The 16,663-nt window shown below is 33.3% G+C and overlaps 1 protein-coding gene across 1 annotated transcript; it reads left to right on the top strand.

Annotated features, from left to right (window-relative positions):
• Nucleotides 1-4,557: 4,557 nt before the first annotated feature.
• On the top strand, nt 4,558-10,279 carry LOC141341242 (cell surface glycoprotein CD200 receptor 1-A). Its single transcript, XM_073846393.1, has 7 exons — nt 4,558-4,853; nt 5,686-5,742; nt 7,425-7,724; nt 7,992-8,264; nt 9,352-9,472; nt 9,591-9,654; nt 9,805-10,279. The coding sequence occupies exons 1-7, from the start codon at nt 4,784-4,786 to the stop codon at nt 9,895-9,897; spliced, it is 978 nt and encodes a 325-aa protein (XP_073702494.1). The 5' UTR covers nt 4,558-4,783; the 3' UTR covers nt 9,898-10,279.
• Nucleotides 10,280-16,663: the final 6,384 nt, after the last annotated feature.

The raw sequence follows: 16,663 nt of genomic DNA, 5'->3' as shown, positions 1-16,663 counted from the left end.
ATGGTGAAAATGAGATCAGGTACATCGCGATGTAAGCTTCATAGTGAACATTATCACTCTCGTCAACCTAGTCCATATCAACAACAAAAATATATCTTGGCTCCATATAGGCTAGTGGTTATTTTGGGAATATCCAAGGCATTTTGAACAGTAGGATTATGAAAAAATATATGCTAATATAAAATTAAATTAAGTAGCCTGTATAAAACTGCTAAATAAATCTTTCTATCAGTACTTTTTTTACTTAAGTACACAAAAAAGTAGTACTTTTGTTCTTTCACTCAAGTAAAATAGAAAAATTACTACTTTTACTTTTACTGGAGTAATATTTTATTATACGTATCTGTACTTTTATTCAAGTACTTGAATTGTGTACTTCGTCCACCACTGGTAATGTCCCATGATATCTTGTGTGGCAATCAAAACCAAGCTTAAACGACAAACCACCACATTGAGACCTAGCCCCCCAGAAGACCACAGTTGTGGATTTAGGTCTGAGAGGAGGAAAACCACAGTAAAGTGTATATAGGCCAGTCAGTCTCATATTATTTTTCTGTATTATTATTCCCAGTTGAACTTCCTCAGCTAACTGCTGCACACTCATTCTCAAGCGTTTTCAGGGCGATGAGTGTTCTTGCTGAACTAAAAATATCCCCACTAATAATAAGTGGAATTTTTGTCATTGTGTAAGCACTGGACATACTGGCCTCACAAGATCAAATCATCTTCAAGTTGTTTGGTTCAAGCCCTTTCTGGAGCTAATGCAGTAAAGTCAGCAGAGAGGTAAACAAAGCGTGAGGGGAAGGTGTTGATAATGAAGGTTTTGTTATATGTCAGCAGAAAAAGGTCAATTCTGATTGCGTTGCAGATTGCAAAGTGTGTGCTTTTTCTAATCTGTAGTGCTTCATCAGACATCTCACCACACCAACACACATTTGATCTGACAAAGGCTAATATCCATATGTGATTGGAGTGGGGCATGGCTAACCACATCCTGTGCGACTGCATCTGTCTGAACTATGCACAACATCTGCACAAGAATTAACTGACTGTGCTATTTTTCATAACCCCGTTTAACAAGCAAGAATTGTCCAGCAACTGAAATTCAGTTATGCCGAAACTTGAGAATTAGCCAAATTCAGCCTACTGAGATATCAAAAATACTGAAATTAGTCAAACTAGTACCACATATGTTGAGTTCCAAAATTTAGTTTATATGTTCAGTGTGAATTTTTTTTTTTTTAATTCTTCTTTCATGTTACAGTGTTGTTTTAGACCCCATTGACTTTAATTGCACGGGCATAAGCAGCCAAAATATTATCACTTTACACAAAATAGGTTTGAAGCAACATGAGGTTGTGTAACCCCCGGTTTTACAGACAAGGCTCAAGCATAGCCCTAGACTAAAATGTTAAGTCTAATCTGTTTCAACTGAAAGAAACTTACACTGACATATATTAACATATATCAGTGCACACCAGTAATGTTTTTTTTCTAAGGCATGTTTATAAAAAATATTTAAGTGTCCTAATTGAACTATGGCCTAATCTTTTAAAATTTTAGTTTAGTTTAGTTCTTTTGTGAACTATGTCTTTAATACCTTTCCAGTACCTTATTTGTTTGTTTGTTTCCTTGCTTGTTTGATTTATCACATGTGGAAAACTTCTTTTTTTATTTTTGTACAAATTGGTGCCATTGTGCTTATACATCTCAAAAGATAATTTCAAATGGCTTTGGAACTTCTGTACTCGTTTTAACCATTTTAGATGGCTCAAAAAGGACCAGAAATGGCACAAAAAGACACAAAACCATTTTTAAATTTGTCATATCTAAGTCGTTTGTTTCCTTTGTTGAAATGGGCTATTTTTCTTACTGCTATTATCTGTAGGAGCCGTCTTTCTGCTGCCTAACATTTGCATGCGGCCGTTGCATTTCGCCCCCACCTATCGCATGAGTCGAACAAAATCTTCAAATCAGTAATGAAACAGCGATAGCCCTCCACTTAATCATCATGAATGAATAATGAATGTATGTATGCATATATCTACAAACACACAAAACAAATGACCGCCAGTATGTCTGAAGGAAAAATCAATAGATTTTCTAGAGCTAATACAGAAAAATATTTTTTTAACAATTATAAAATAATAATTCTAGATGTCATAATTAATAACCACCCATTTGACAGAAGTAATGTTTATAAATGAATGATTTAGTTGGAGATATATTGAAAATTTTCACTTTGTTCTCATAGTTTTTATTAGAATACAATTCACATCTGGACTGGTGGTCACATATTATTCAACAAACCTGAAAGCTCAATAGAAACCATCACAGACATTTCTAATAGTTTCCACTACAAATACCATTACAAACCATCAACTTTTAACTATAAAAATCATTAAAAATGGATTCCTGTGTTTTGGGACATATTCCATTAGGATTTAGTGGTTTTAACAAGCCACCAATAGAAGGTGACCAGTTACCAGAAACCCACAAGCACATTACAGTTTCCATTAAAACCAGTACAATTCCCATGATAACCAGTAAAACCATTAAAATTTTTGGTTCCACTTTACCATAGGTGGCCTTAACTACTATGAACTTACATTTAAATTAATCATTTAGTACAATGTACTTATCATATTCATGTTTTTACATTGTATTTATATATATTTTTAAAAAAACCTATATATAATTACCACTGTTGACCCATCCCTTAGACCCTAACCCACCCTTAAACCTACCCATACCACCAAACCTGTCCCTAACCTTACCCATATCCCACCTTAATAGAAGCAAAAGTGTTTTGCAATGCAATATGACCACATTAAGTACATAATAGTTAATAGTTATACATAATAGTTAAGATCACCTAATATAAAGTGTGACCCAATTTTTTTTTTTACTAATGTAGTTCATACACATATGATCAGAATTCTATACTGTTACTGGAAATTTTGGTTTGTCGACTGGCGGATATAGTAAAGGTAACAGTATGTGCCAATAAAAAAGTAGATGTGGCTGTGTAATTAGTCTTATAACATATGTGACCCTGGACCACAAAACCAGTCATAAGGTTAAATTTTAAAAAACTGAGATGTATACATCATATGAAAGCTCAATAAATAAGCTTTCTATTGATATATGGTTTGTTAGGATAGGACAATATTTGGCCGAGATACATCTATTTGAAAATCTGGAATCTAAGGGTGCAAAAAAATCAAAATACTGAGAAAATCACCTTTAAAGTTGTCCAAATTAAGTTCTTAACAATGCATATTACTAATCAAAAATTACATTTTGATATATTTATAGTAGGAATTTTACAAAAAATCTTCATGGAACATGATCTTTACTTAATTTCCTAATGATTTTTGGCATAAAAGAAAAATCAATAATTTTGACCCATACCATGTATTTTTGGCTATTGCTACAAACATACCCCAGCGACTTAAGACTGGTTTTGTGGTCCAGGGTCACATATAGTCACACTAGCATTATCAGAAATTAACTCCTTCAGGGTGAAAATGTCTTGATTCATTTTGTGCTTCTGACTTTATGGTGATCCCTACTTCAAGGTCCACTGAAGTGCTTTGAAACACGCTGCGTTATTCTATGTGTTGACCTCATTTCAACTGAAACAGGAAGACAGGGCGGGACATATCAAGCAGTCCCTCCCCTTATTTAAATAACCAATAGCATTTCGCTCATCCATATCGCGTTGTCTATATATATAGCATTCTGTGTAAAATTTAAAAGGGTTTGTACGTTTTGTGGTCTGTGCCAGTGGTTCGTGTGACACAACATGAAGTCTGACTGCTTTTGCCTCAATGGAAAGCATATTTATTTACACTGTCTGAATCATTCCCTATCCCCTCTATAGTGCAGTACATGCCATTCACCGTGCAGAAAATACTAATTCTGCGAAAAGTAACAGCTTCAGCTTATATTTATAGCGTAGGTTGCGGGATGCTTCGGATTCTAAAGAGCATTGATTGGACAGAAAGTTTGATGAGAAGCTGAAGTGCAGGTTGATGTCATCAAAATCGTTGATCCATATTGTCGGAAATTATAAGCTGTATGTTTTGAATGCTTATATCTTCTAAATGTGAAGTTTTGGAGCACAGTAGCTTATAGATAACCTTAAGACTAGCATAGTCATACTAAATACTTCAATTTTGATTTCATGGGGACTTTAACATTTTTATAACATAGTAAAGAATTAATAAAAAACAATCAGGCCTCATTCATAGATTTGTAAAGTAATTTGTAATTTGTTAAATAAAACAATAAAATTAACCAGCAAATATCAGCATCAACACATCACACACTGTCAAACTGCAATCTTGCACTGAGAAAACGCTCTCACATGACAGCCGTGGTTACCAAGCAGGAAGTCAGCATTTTCATGTGGGAGAAGATATGAAATAATGAAAAAAATGGAGGAGTGTACAATAGCGTCACACTGCTGGAGGAAACAAAAGGAGGAGAATTCAGACAAGTGAAAAGAGAATGAGTGAAGATTGATAGAGAGATAAGCAGATGTGAAAAAAACATTTGAAGCTACAAATCAGCATGCGATACTTCAGCCTCAAGACTTGGATTAAGTCAGTCTAAATCTAAATTAATACTAAGGAAAAAAAATTCATGACATTTCAGAATTGCTTTTGAACATGGTACTTTGAAGATACTTTCACTTCAAGTGCGCATAACCTGCGAGTTTAGAGATAAAGGACGTTTAAAGGTCAGAGACGAAAAGTCTGGCCAAAGGTTAGTAGCGATGGCGAATAGTTGGACATTGACGGTGATCATCCTCTTGAGTATCATTTTGGCAAGAAGTCAAACAAGAGGTGAGTTTATATATATTTTTTTAATATTCTCATTAGTACTCTTTAGTCTTTAGTACGCTTTGTATGTGGATGATTGGGCCTTCTGATCTAATATCATCTTTGCCGGGTCTCGACACGTTTTGTTGATTTCTAATGGAATTTCATACATTTATAAGTGTCCTAGAATGTTCAAGTACTTGCTTTATGGTTAAAATCTTGGCATTGTTTAAATCAATAGTACAATAATACATTTTTAAGGCTTAGTAACTGTCGCTCATTTGGGGAAAGTCTATTTTTATAATGTTCCACTCAGAATGCAAGGATATTTATAGTGGATGAAAAATCTGTTCTCTCACGTGCATGTGATGCATTGTGTTTGTTTCTATCTGTGTTTGTTGCTATTTCGAGAGGACATGCCATGACGAAGCGCTCTTCCTCTCTGGGGGGATTCTTAGGGGGAGATGAGTTGCTGAGGTTTTTGAGGCTGACAGATGCATCTGAAAAGAAACTGTAAATCTAGAGCAAGCCCTAAGAGCAGTTTACATGGAATTAAATGACATTTGACTGTTGGCAATAATGCTATTTAATGTGGTAGCTGGCGTGGTGTGGCAGCCGTTGATTTAGGCCAGGTGTTCAAACTGCATGTTCTTCAGAATCAGGCCTCATTCTTTGTGTGCTACAATAATGGAAACCAATCTTTGTCTAATCTTTGAGCAATATTGAACAGCTCTGATTAACAACTTTAATATTCTGAATTTGAATTTGAATTCTCACTCGAGTGAATGATTGTGTTTCCATGTGCTGAGCCTCACATTAACCTGTTACTAACACGCTGTGCCGCTAACTGTCCTAGGAGATCAAGGCACTGTTTCACATCAGAATCAAGCTTCTGCGATTGAAAAACTGACAGGTCAGACAACGTACACTTTTATTGATTTATTTATATCTATTTGTCTAAATACACTGCAATTTTTCATGGAAAGGGTACAAAATAAGAACAGAAACTATTATAAAATTCATTAATTGCATATCCATACTGTTCATAGCGTTTTTAAAACCATTTTAAATGCATTAGATTTATATTTAACAGCTGCTTTTCAAGTGGACATAGTATTTCATCTAATATGTTTATCCCCCCAAAAAAGGTTCCATTTGTTAACATTAGTTGACTATATTAGTTAACATAAACTAACAATGAAATATACTTGTAAAACATTTATTAATCTCAGTTCATAGTAATTTCAACATTTACTAATACAGTACATTATTAAAAATCAATGTTTTATCTGCTAACATGAACTAATGTTAACGACTAATAAATAATGTAAATAACATTAACTAATGAACCTTATTGTAACGTGTCATTTGTCATGTATTAACTGAACGAACAATGAACAATACATTTTTTACTCTTTTTTTCAACTTGATTAATGTTAGATAATAAAAATAGAGTTGTTCATTGTTTGTTCATGTTAGTTCACAGTGCATTAACTAATGTTAACAAACTTGTGATTTTGATAATGCATTAGTAAATGCTGAAATGTGACCCTGAACCACAAAACCAGTCTTTAGTTGCACGGCATGGGTATATTTGTAGCAATAGCCAACAATACACTGTATGAGTTAAAATTATAATTTTTTATGCCAAAAATTATTAGGATATTAAGTAAAGATCATGTTCAATGAAGATATTTTGTAAATTTCCTACTGTAAATATAACAAAACCTAATTTCTGATTAGTAATATGCATTGCTAAGAACTTCATTTGGGCAACATTTAGATTTTTTTGCACCTTCAGATTCTAGATTTTCAGTTGTATCTTGGCCAAATATTATCCTATCCTAACAAAGCTAATTTATCCAGCTTTTCAAATGATATATAAATCTCACTTTCCAAAAATTGACCCTTATGACTGGTTTTGTGATCCAGGCTCACAAATTAACATTTACCAAGGTTAATAAATGCTGTAGAAGTGTTGTTCATTCTTGTATAACATACCTTTATTGAGTTTTACAAAATATGCACAAAAGAACAACTCACCAGAACATACCCCAGGCAGAATAAACAATAAATAAAAAAATAAAAAAAATTAAAACTCTAAGCATATTTTTATTTATGTATTCCGTATAAACATTCTTAGGCTCCATAAGTTCACACATCCAAAGCTTCTTCAATATCTCAATTTTTTACAAAGTTCAAAAACACCTTCATTCTTAGTTCATAGTAACTAATGTAGTTAACTAATGTTAGCTAACAAACTTTATTGTAAAGTGTTACCACATTAACATTATATAGTGAACTTTACTGACGAAAAGTACGAACTGTGTTACATCTTTTGTCAGAACAGAGCAGCTGTACATGCTGTAACTATTTTAGGCTTAGAAGAAGGAAATGACACACCAAAGGATAAAACTAGTCTGGCATGGCAGGGAGAGATAAGTTTAGTGTATAGAGAAAAAAAGACAAAATGTGTTTCAGCCATATTTTATTTAAATTAGTTAATAATTTACCTCAAACTGTAAAAAGAACAAAAAAATCCAATATTTAATCTAATTTTGTACAATTTATCAATTTATATATTTATTTTTGCAGTTTTCAAAGAGCAGACCTTTTTTTCGGGCACCAATGTGACTTTACGGTGTGGCAATGTCACTGATGTCAAATGGAGTGAATTAATTTATATTGTCTGGAACATCAGCCTGCAAGGCAAAAAATGTTGGCTTGGTTTGTCACCCAAGATGGACGGCACATGCAAAGATGGAAAGAGGCTGTTCAACACCTCAGATGGAGTTTCCTTATTCATTCCTAATATTTCAATAGAAGATGAAGGATTTTACTCTTGTGATGCATCATATAAAGGAGGAAGCTATATGGTTAATGTGTCTGTAAGCGGTGAGTTCAAACACATTATTGCAAAACTATTGTAAAAACTGAAATCTTTTATAGTGTACATCACAGGTTAGGTATAATTACACTCTCTGATGTTAGTTTCATTTCTGATAGACTAGTGTTTCTCAGTGTTCCAGTGTAGTCATGAACTACTGATGACTTCAGTTCATTGCACACACACACATACACAAATAGTATTTAGAGCTAACAATAAGGCCAGTGGTACTGTACTGATATCATACTAATAAATTAAAGGTTTTTTGTTTTTAGTTATCCAACTTTCCACCAAGCAGGACAGAAAAAACAGTCAAAGGATTGCTGTCTGCCAGGCCACATATAAAAAGACAGCACCCACTCTACATTGGGAACCTGCCTTGAACTATTGCTCCAATATCAGTTCTTTCAATAATGGCATGTATGTTATGATGGAAAGTAGAGTATGTCTGTCAGATAAGGTCAATATCAGTGAGCTCACCTGTGTGGCCACATACACCTCTGAGTCCGGCTCTGTGCAGCAGAAGAGCACACTTCACTTCACAACAGGTTAGTACACTGTATTTGAAAAGAATAAGCAGTTGATTTCATGTGGATCAGTAGTAAATTATAGGGGTTAATTTTTACAAATCAGATTTCTAAAATAAGCTTTTTTTTTTTTTTTTTCAACCATAGCTTTTCTTTGTCCACATGTGTTAGCTTTTTAATCTTAAACTATGAAAATTCAGCATAAAAATGTTGCATTATTTAAAAAATATCTAAAAAGAGTGAGATCATAATAAACCTTTTCCATATCCAGTGATTCATACACTTATTTACCAAAAAGACGACAGCGTCAGTGAAAGGTTTCATATGAAATACAAGATGATGCAATGTATATAGTGAAACAAAAATGTATCCAGACACCTTTAACAAATCTCATATTATAACAAAGTTTATTCGCAATAGTTTAGAAAATGGTAATAAAATATGACAAGAACTCAGAGTTAGACTGTATCAGAACAAATTCATCTTGACCATTAAAACTGAATTACAGTCAAACCAAAATTTATTCAGACACCTTCAACATTTTTCAAATTATCACAGTTTATTTGCTGTGTCAAATCTAATTTTTGGTCCCAACTTTTTTTTTTTAATCAGTTTTACTGGTAGTCCACTGTATGAAGAATTTTTGGGTATAATATGTCACAGTTTACTTTATTTTGCTATGCTCACTTACACAAATGAAATACAGTTCCTGCACCCACTATAAAAAAATATCAAAAATTATAATTTTTGGTTAACTGTTTAAAATAAAAATCAAGGTATTTTACTCAACACATCATGTTGAGAAGTTTTTGAGGGGAAAAAAAGCACAAAATTCTTGTTATATGCATGTATATACAAGTTAATCGTTTTTTCTTTTCAAGAAAGGTTACTTTTTTAAATGTCCACAGGGTTAAAACTCTTAGTATTTTAAGAAAAAAACTCTTTGAAGAAAAAATGTTTGTTTAATGGACAGCACAAAACACACAACTCTCATACAGAATAAGCTCTCATTCAGTACAGCACATTAATTAAAGTTTTTTTTTATATATATATGTTGCATTGTAACATTAATTATATTCCAAAGTAAACTAATTCTCTCTCTTTACAGGTTCAACAGAGTCAAAGTCCTCATTTCAATCGGAAGTTATCGCCATACTAGTTGCTTTTGTTTGTTTAATTCTTGTATCTCTGGGGGTTTACTTTCTATGCCGAAAGTTTTACGACATAAGGTGGGATGATTTATTGTCTTGATTCAGCACTGTTAAACTGAATTACTTTGCATAGTATGATGACTAATTATTAGACAAATATCTTATCGACATGTTTGTCTTTGCTTTTTCTTTTTAGCGCATTGAAGAGTTTTTGCTGCAAATCCAAAATCTCAACACCAGCTGAAGACAAACCACCCCAGGTAAGACATTTCTGTCAAACCCTGTTTGTTATACTACACCAAACTGCTTTATTCACCACACAGAGTGTAATTTTCAAAAATTCAGTGTGTATCCATTGTGAAAAAAGTGTTTTGTGTGGCTCACTGAAGCGTTTGTCTCTGTGTATAAAGCCTGCTGATGTTGAAGAGGTGGAACCCTATGCAAGTTACATACAGAGAGTCAACTCCATCTACAACTCCTCAGCTGAACTTTTCAACGCTTGAGAGACGCTCACTTTTCATGATGAAACAGGATACCAGTGCAAAGATATGACTGTGGTCAAAATTACACATGAAAAACAATACTAGTGGAACAATAGTCATCTCAGGAGAGCATCCCCGAAGCAAACAGCGCCTGACTGAGGAGCAAAAGCCACACTGAGTCAAAAGATGAAAGGTGATGACAAAGGAACATTTGTCTTAGTATGTGATGAGGAATAACTGGGACAACTTCAGCGTCAGCGATATCACTAATATGTAGATTTGTAGTCAGAGAACAAACCTGGTTAGATATGAATCATTTGAACAAATCAAACGTGTACATATTTATATATAATGTTTCCTTGATTAATACTAACCAGATCTAACGCAGAGAACTTATTTTACATTGCACATAATTCAAACTATGTAAATAAACTAGATTATTGCACTTTTCAGTATTGTGTACGTTCTTATAGTTTGGTCTTTGAGTTTAATAATTATTTTTAACCCTCAGGTATTGTTCATTTAAGATGGAATCCCTTCAAAACACCAAATATTAAAGAAAAAACATCATAGAAAAGAAATATAGTAGCCTACACTCATTTCGTAAATATTATATAATTATGGTTTCCAGTCAGTTTTGAGCGCTAATAACACAAGCGTCCTAAATGAGCAAACAGGTAGCGAGGGGCAAAAACTAACGCGGGGTTAATTGTAACACACGTGGTTTAACCCTTGTGCGACCATATTTGTCCATTTCAGTTTTGCAACAATGCAATATTTGCTAAAAGGCATTCATTCTCTCTGCAAGGCTTCAAATTTTACATTTTTACAAATTTTAAATTTATTTTTGCCATTTTTTCAAATTTGCCATATATATATATATATATATATATATTTTTTTTTTATCTAACACTACATAAAAAATATAAATGCCTCAATCTTATAAATAAAGAAAAAGAATTCTGCTTAGCATTTAGTATATGGAAATGAATTACTATTTTTCATTTTTCAAAAAAACAAAACAAAAAAACACCTGTGGCATTGTGTAAACAATCCAGCATTTAAAGGGTTACAATTCTGAAAGTTAATAAATGTTTGGCATCTATGGATAGAACAGATGCTGGTTAAAAATCGACTTCAGTGAAAGTGTAAAAAAAAATTAATAAATCATATTTTTATGACAGTTTTTAGACATGGACATTTTTGTCCATTTTGCACCCATGTGTACCTTTTTTTGACACACAAGGGTTAAGCTGTCATATGGTAATGTTACAATGTGCCCCTCAGGTGTTAAAATGTACCCCACCTACAGGGCATTTTGTAACATTTCACTTCCTTTCTTTTGAGGTAAATAACCAAAAACGTATACACTGTAATTATGAAACGAAGCAACATATTTGTACTAGACAAGTGTGAAATTAATGTGGAGAAAATTATACTCTGAACTCCGCGTGGATTTAAATAAACTGAGAAATTCCTGAAATTCATGCCCCACGCTGTAGTTAGATGAACTACTCTCAACCTTCACATATTAATAGTTTGATAGGAGTGATGTCGATTGTATCTGTACAAACAGGCGTTTCACATCAGTCACAGACGGTCAGTGTTACATTAGGAGTGACAGATCTGCCTTCTCGAGGAGATTGGTTGTTTATTTTTAAAAATGCAACTGTGTGAGATTTGTGGTCAAGCTGTGGAGATACAGGCCCTCTGAATCTTAGTCATTTGTCCCCCTGAGAAGACCTCTCACATTGTCCCCTTCATTCAGTGTGATTCACTGTTTAGGGGAACGATGTGGAAACTAAGGGGTAACTGTACACCTTTCTGAATTCTTGTCACTGGAAAGGAAAGATCAGGTACGCCCTCAGATATCACAGATACTCCTGCCGAAACTGAAACTGGTGGGATGTCATCGACTTTTTTCTTCAGTTTTTTTATTTTGTCGCGGGATTCCCCAAGAACTATGACAGTGTGAATTTTCATTCGGTCCAAATTTAGATCTTAAAGATTTCTACCTTTGTTCTGCGACCACCCTCTACGATCAGACTCTACATGCGACATGAATAGCATATTGCTCCATCTAGTGGTTATTTTTGGTAGCATTTCTCATTGAAACACCATATGAATGTCGCCCTCAGAGTTGAAAGTTGAAAGTTGAAAGTTTATTTGCACATATAACATTTAAAATACAGCTTTGCAAATCCAATAAAAAAGAAAAAATGAAAATACTGTGCAGGAGAGAGTGAGAAGACCCTGAGGTCTTATAAAACCACCTCCCCAAAATCCCATTAAATGGAAATAAAGTTACATGATCAAACAAGACAATACAATCACACATCAAGGATTTAAATATAACAAATTAACAAGATAAACTCATTTATATGTTAACATTATTTTCAGCTCTCTTTTGAAAGAGTTTAGAGTGGTTTTAGTCTTTAAAGCGGAGTCTAAATGATTCCAGAGGAAAGGCCCTCTATATTTCAGTGTAGATTGATTGGCCGTAGTTCTACAAAAAGGAAGATAAAAGTCTTTGCAGCGCCTTGTGGAATAAGCATGAACATCCGAAGAATACATGAAAAAATTATTAAAAACTCTGGGCATAATATTTGTCATATTCACATACTTGTACATAAAGATATTTATGCAATAGATGTTAACATTAAATATAGTCAAAATGTTATATTTTATGAAAAGCGGAGCAGATGATGACAATCTATTTGATTTACTCATAATTCTTAAGATTTTCTTTTGTATTAATAGAATCTTATTTAGATATGTTTGGCATGTTGCACCCCAAACAATATTACAGTACAGAATGTGGGGATAAATTAAACTATAATATAATGTTTTCATACATAAAATATCAATTAAAGAGCGAACTCTACTCAATATACCAACAGATTTCATTATTTTTCTACAAACATGTTGAATATGATATTTCCAGGTTAGTTTTTGGTCGACAATGACACCTAAAAATTTTATTTGGTTCACTTGGCTAATTTTTAAACCATCAATTGATACCTCTATGTCCTGACAATCTCCTTTATTTTTTGTGCTAAAAATCATATAATTAGTTTTTTGTATATTAAGAGAGAGTTGATTTACTTTAAACCATTTAGAAATGTTTTGTAACTCTTCGTTTGCTTCTCTTATCAATGTGTCAATGTTAGAATGAGATAATAGAAGACATGTATCGTCAGCAAACATAAGTGGCATAACATTTTTACAAACAAATCTTAAATCATTAATATAAATTAGAAATAATAGAGGTCCCAAAATGGACCCCTGCGGTACCCCGCATAATAGTTTTCCCCTACTTGAGCTCAGATTGTTAACATAAACAAATTGCTCTCTCTCATCCAAATAGTTTTGTACCCAATTTAAGGCTATATGTTTAATGCCATAATTTTCTAATTTTGCTAAAAGAATATTATGATTTATTGTGTCGAATGCTTTTGACAAATCTAAAAATATACCAATAGTGTTATTTTTTTTATGCAGATTTTTTGTAATTTTATCGACAAACTGTAAAAGAGCCATTTCTGTAGACATGTTCTCTCTGAAGCCATACTGGTGATCATATAAGATCAAATTTTCTGTAAAGTGTTTTAATATCCTTTTATAAACTAATTTTTCCAGTATTTTAGAAAACAAAGGTAAAACCGAAATTGGTCGATAATTATTAAATAAATGCGAATTCCCAGACTTAAACAAAGGAGTTACTTTAGCTAATTTGAGATCTCTTGGTACAACACCTGTTTTAAGTGACAAAGAGAGAACATAGGTTACAGGCTCAATAATAGAGGAAGCTACTTTCTTTATGAGACTAGCTCTAATTTCATCATGTCCTGGAGCTGTGTCCTTCATCTTTAATATGATTTCAAGCACTTCATTAGGAGTTGGAGGATCAAATTCATTTAAACAGGGATAAGGCAAATCAAAAATTTGTGAAGTAAATTTTCCTGTATTCACAATGTTTTTTGCCAGTGAAGGACCAACATTCACAAAGAAATCATTGAAACCGTTTGCTATATCGATAGGGTTTTGATAATTCTCGATACCATCAGATAACTGAGATGGAATACCTCGAATTGTTTGTTTTTTATTTAATAATTCATTTATAACATTCCAGGTGTTTTTTATATTTTCACATGAATTTCCTAACTTTTCAGAAAAATATTTTTTCTTGGCATCTTTTAGAACTTTGCTGAATCTGTTTTTATATTTTTTATAATACGCAGTATTTAACGGTGTGGGGCTAATGAGAGATTTTTTATACAACTTATTTTTAGTAATGGAAGATTTTCTTAATGCAGGTGTAAACCATGGCTTAGAAATATTCCTGTTTTTACTTCTACTTTGTACCAATGGAAAACATTTATTAAACAAAGATGAAAATATATTCATAAATGTCTGATAAGCTGTTTCGGCATCCTGATGTCCGAAGACCTGATTCCATGATATCTCAGCCAATGACCTTTTAAAAGACTCAACATATTTAGAAGTAAGTCTACGATGTTTCATACTATAGGTTGGCTTTTTTTGCAGAGAATTTGTAAAAAACAGAAATACAGGGAGATGATCTGAAATATCAGTAAGCATTACACCTGATGTGATTGAATTTACAAAATGATTAGTTAGTATATTGTCAATTAAAGTTGCCGATGAAGACGTTATCCTTGTTGGTTTATCAATAAGTGGATAAAAATAATAAGAATAAAGTGTATTCAAGAACTCAATGGAGGAATTAGATTCATGTTTCAAAAGATCAATGTTGAAATCTCCAAGAAGAATGCAAGTCCTATTCTTATCACTTATAATTTCCAACGTAGAGGACAAAGCCTCATTAAAAATGTCAATATCATTATCAGGTGGTCGATAAATGCAACCAATAATTACAGTTTGACCCCCAAAACAGCCACATTTTGAAATTTCTATAAAAACTGCTTCTGCATCAGTTTCAGAAAAATGAATACTCAAATCTTTCCTTTCAAAGAATTCAAAATCGTCATGAATAAAAAGAGAAACTCCACCACCGTTTCTATTAGTTCTACAAAAATGTACTGCGTTGTATTGAGGTAAGGAGTAAAATTGTCTGATGTCCTCTTTCAGCCAAGTTTCAGTCAGAGCAAACACAGAAAACTGATGTTCCAAAGTTGATAGAAACTGCATGAATAAATCAAAATTCTTAGGTAGACTACGGATATTCAAATGAAAAGCGGAAAACATATCCTGATTATAATTTGATTTACTTTTAGACAGTGCATTAAATTCAACTTCATTATAATAATGACATGTATCACTCGACCTTAAATTTAAACTATTTTTATCTGGATCAACCAGGTCATTATATGATCTATCCTCATCAATATCATATGGATTAAAGACCAAATTACCTGCAGAGAAACTATGTGAAAAGGACATGAAGAGTTAAAAACAAAACAAAAGGCAACAGTCAAATACCTTCACATGTAAGGCATTTTAACTGAATCGAGGAGGATGTACAATCAGTTGGTCATACTTTAGGAAAGCGATGTTCCCCTTTTTCCTCTCTTCTCTAAGCTTGGGAAGCAATTCCTTTCGCTTCATGCGGACCTTGTCAGAGTAGTCCTCATTAATATAGATGTTTGTGCCTTTTAGGGACTTTGCTCTCTTCAGTATTTCTTGTTTGTCCTTGTACCGAAGAAGTTCAATCAGAATAGATCTTGGTCGTCCAGTAGAATCATATTTCCCAATTCGATGTCCTCTTTCAAATTCAATATGCTTTGGTTCCATTTTAAGATGCTCCAGAAAAAGTTTCTTTACTTTTGCTTCGGTTTCAATCCATGTTTCAGACTTTACATCAGGAACTCCATCAATCACAATGTTCTTTTTTCTTGATATGTTATCCATATAATCCAGTTTACCTGTTAAGCTGTTTAAAGAAGCTTGGTATTCACCAAAACTTTCTGCAATGGCTTGATGTTTTTCTGCCATCTTGCTTGATTTAGCTTTTATCTCATCTACTTCAGCCTGAGAAAACTGGAGACTTGTTTTTAGGTCCTGAATGTCTTTAGTCACACTTTGGACATCTTTGAAAAGGTTGTCCATACGAACACACATAGAGTCCACAATCACTTGAACACATGATTTAAAACTCTTCTCTTGTTGATCAAGAAGTTCTTTAAAATAAGTTTTTAGTTGTTCAAGCATCTCCTGGACCATAGGCAATGACACAGAGTCGTCCTCACCTTTTCTTGGCATTTTGATGTTATCAGATTTTGATGTTATCAGAGCTTGATTTGTAGAACCAGGCTGGACCAGCTTGAGTAGGCCTTGTTTACAATCTGACAAATATCACTTTAGTTGTCAACCATCCACCTTTCGTAATCCACAATCCAAATGTATCTTGAAGTATAGGAAAAACACCTGGAATGAAGTTAGTCAAGATAGTAATGCCAGGAACATCCACTCCAACAAAGAATAGTATCAGCCAGCCATGTCACTCGGCGGCCATGTCGGCGGCCATGTAAAAACAGCTGATAAAAACATTGATGGACTCCGGTTGACTCCAGATGAAGTGGAAGCCTGCATGTTGGTAAAAAAACAAAAAAACAAAAACAAATCCGTCATTATGGCGTTTTATCTTTAAACCTTTGCTTCTGACTAAAATATGAATTCATCGTCCATTAGTTTACAACTGTTTTGTACTGATTTTGCTTGTAAACGACGCATATTTTTCTTCTGATTAATGACAGGTTACGTTTTCAGTGAAAAAACAAAAGTAATTTTATGGATAGAGAACTCG

The sequence above is a fragment of the Garra rufa genome, chromosome 8 (genome assembly GCF_049309525.1).
Source record: "Garra rufa chromosome 8, GarRuf1.0, whole genome shotgun sequence".
Classification (NCBI taxonomy): Eukaryota; Metazoa; Chordata; class Actinopteri; order Cypriniformes; family Cyprinidae; genus Garra; species Garra rufa.
Note: the sequence above shows the minus strand (reverse complement) of the source record. Positions and strands in the feature narration are given on the sequence as shown.

What these genes read in the sequence shown, in the direction of transcription:
- LOC141341242 (XM_073846393.1), top strand. Translation starts at nt 4,784, where the DNA reads ATGGCGAATAGTTGGACATTGACGGTGATCATCCTCTTGAGTATCATT. An exon ending in TGCGATTGAAAAACTGACAG is followed by an intron (nt 5,743 to 7,424) that starts GTCAGACAACGT and finishes TTATTTTTGCAG; the next exon opens with TTTTCAAAGAGCAGACCTTT. An exon ending in CGAAAGTTTTACGACATAAG is followed by an intron (nt 9,473 to 9,590) that starts GTGGGATGATTT and finishes TTTTCTTTTTAG; the next exon opens with CGCATTGAAGAGTTTTTGCT.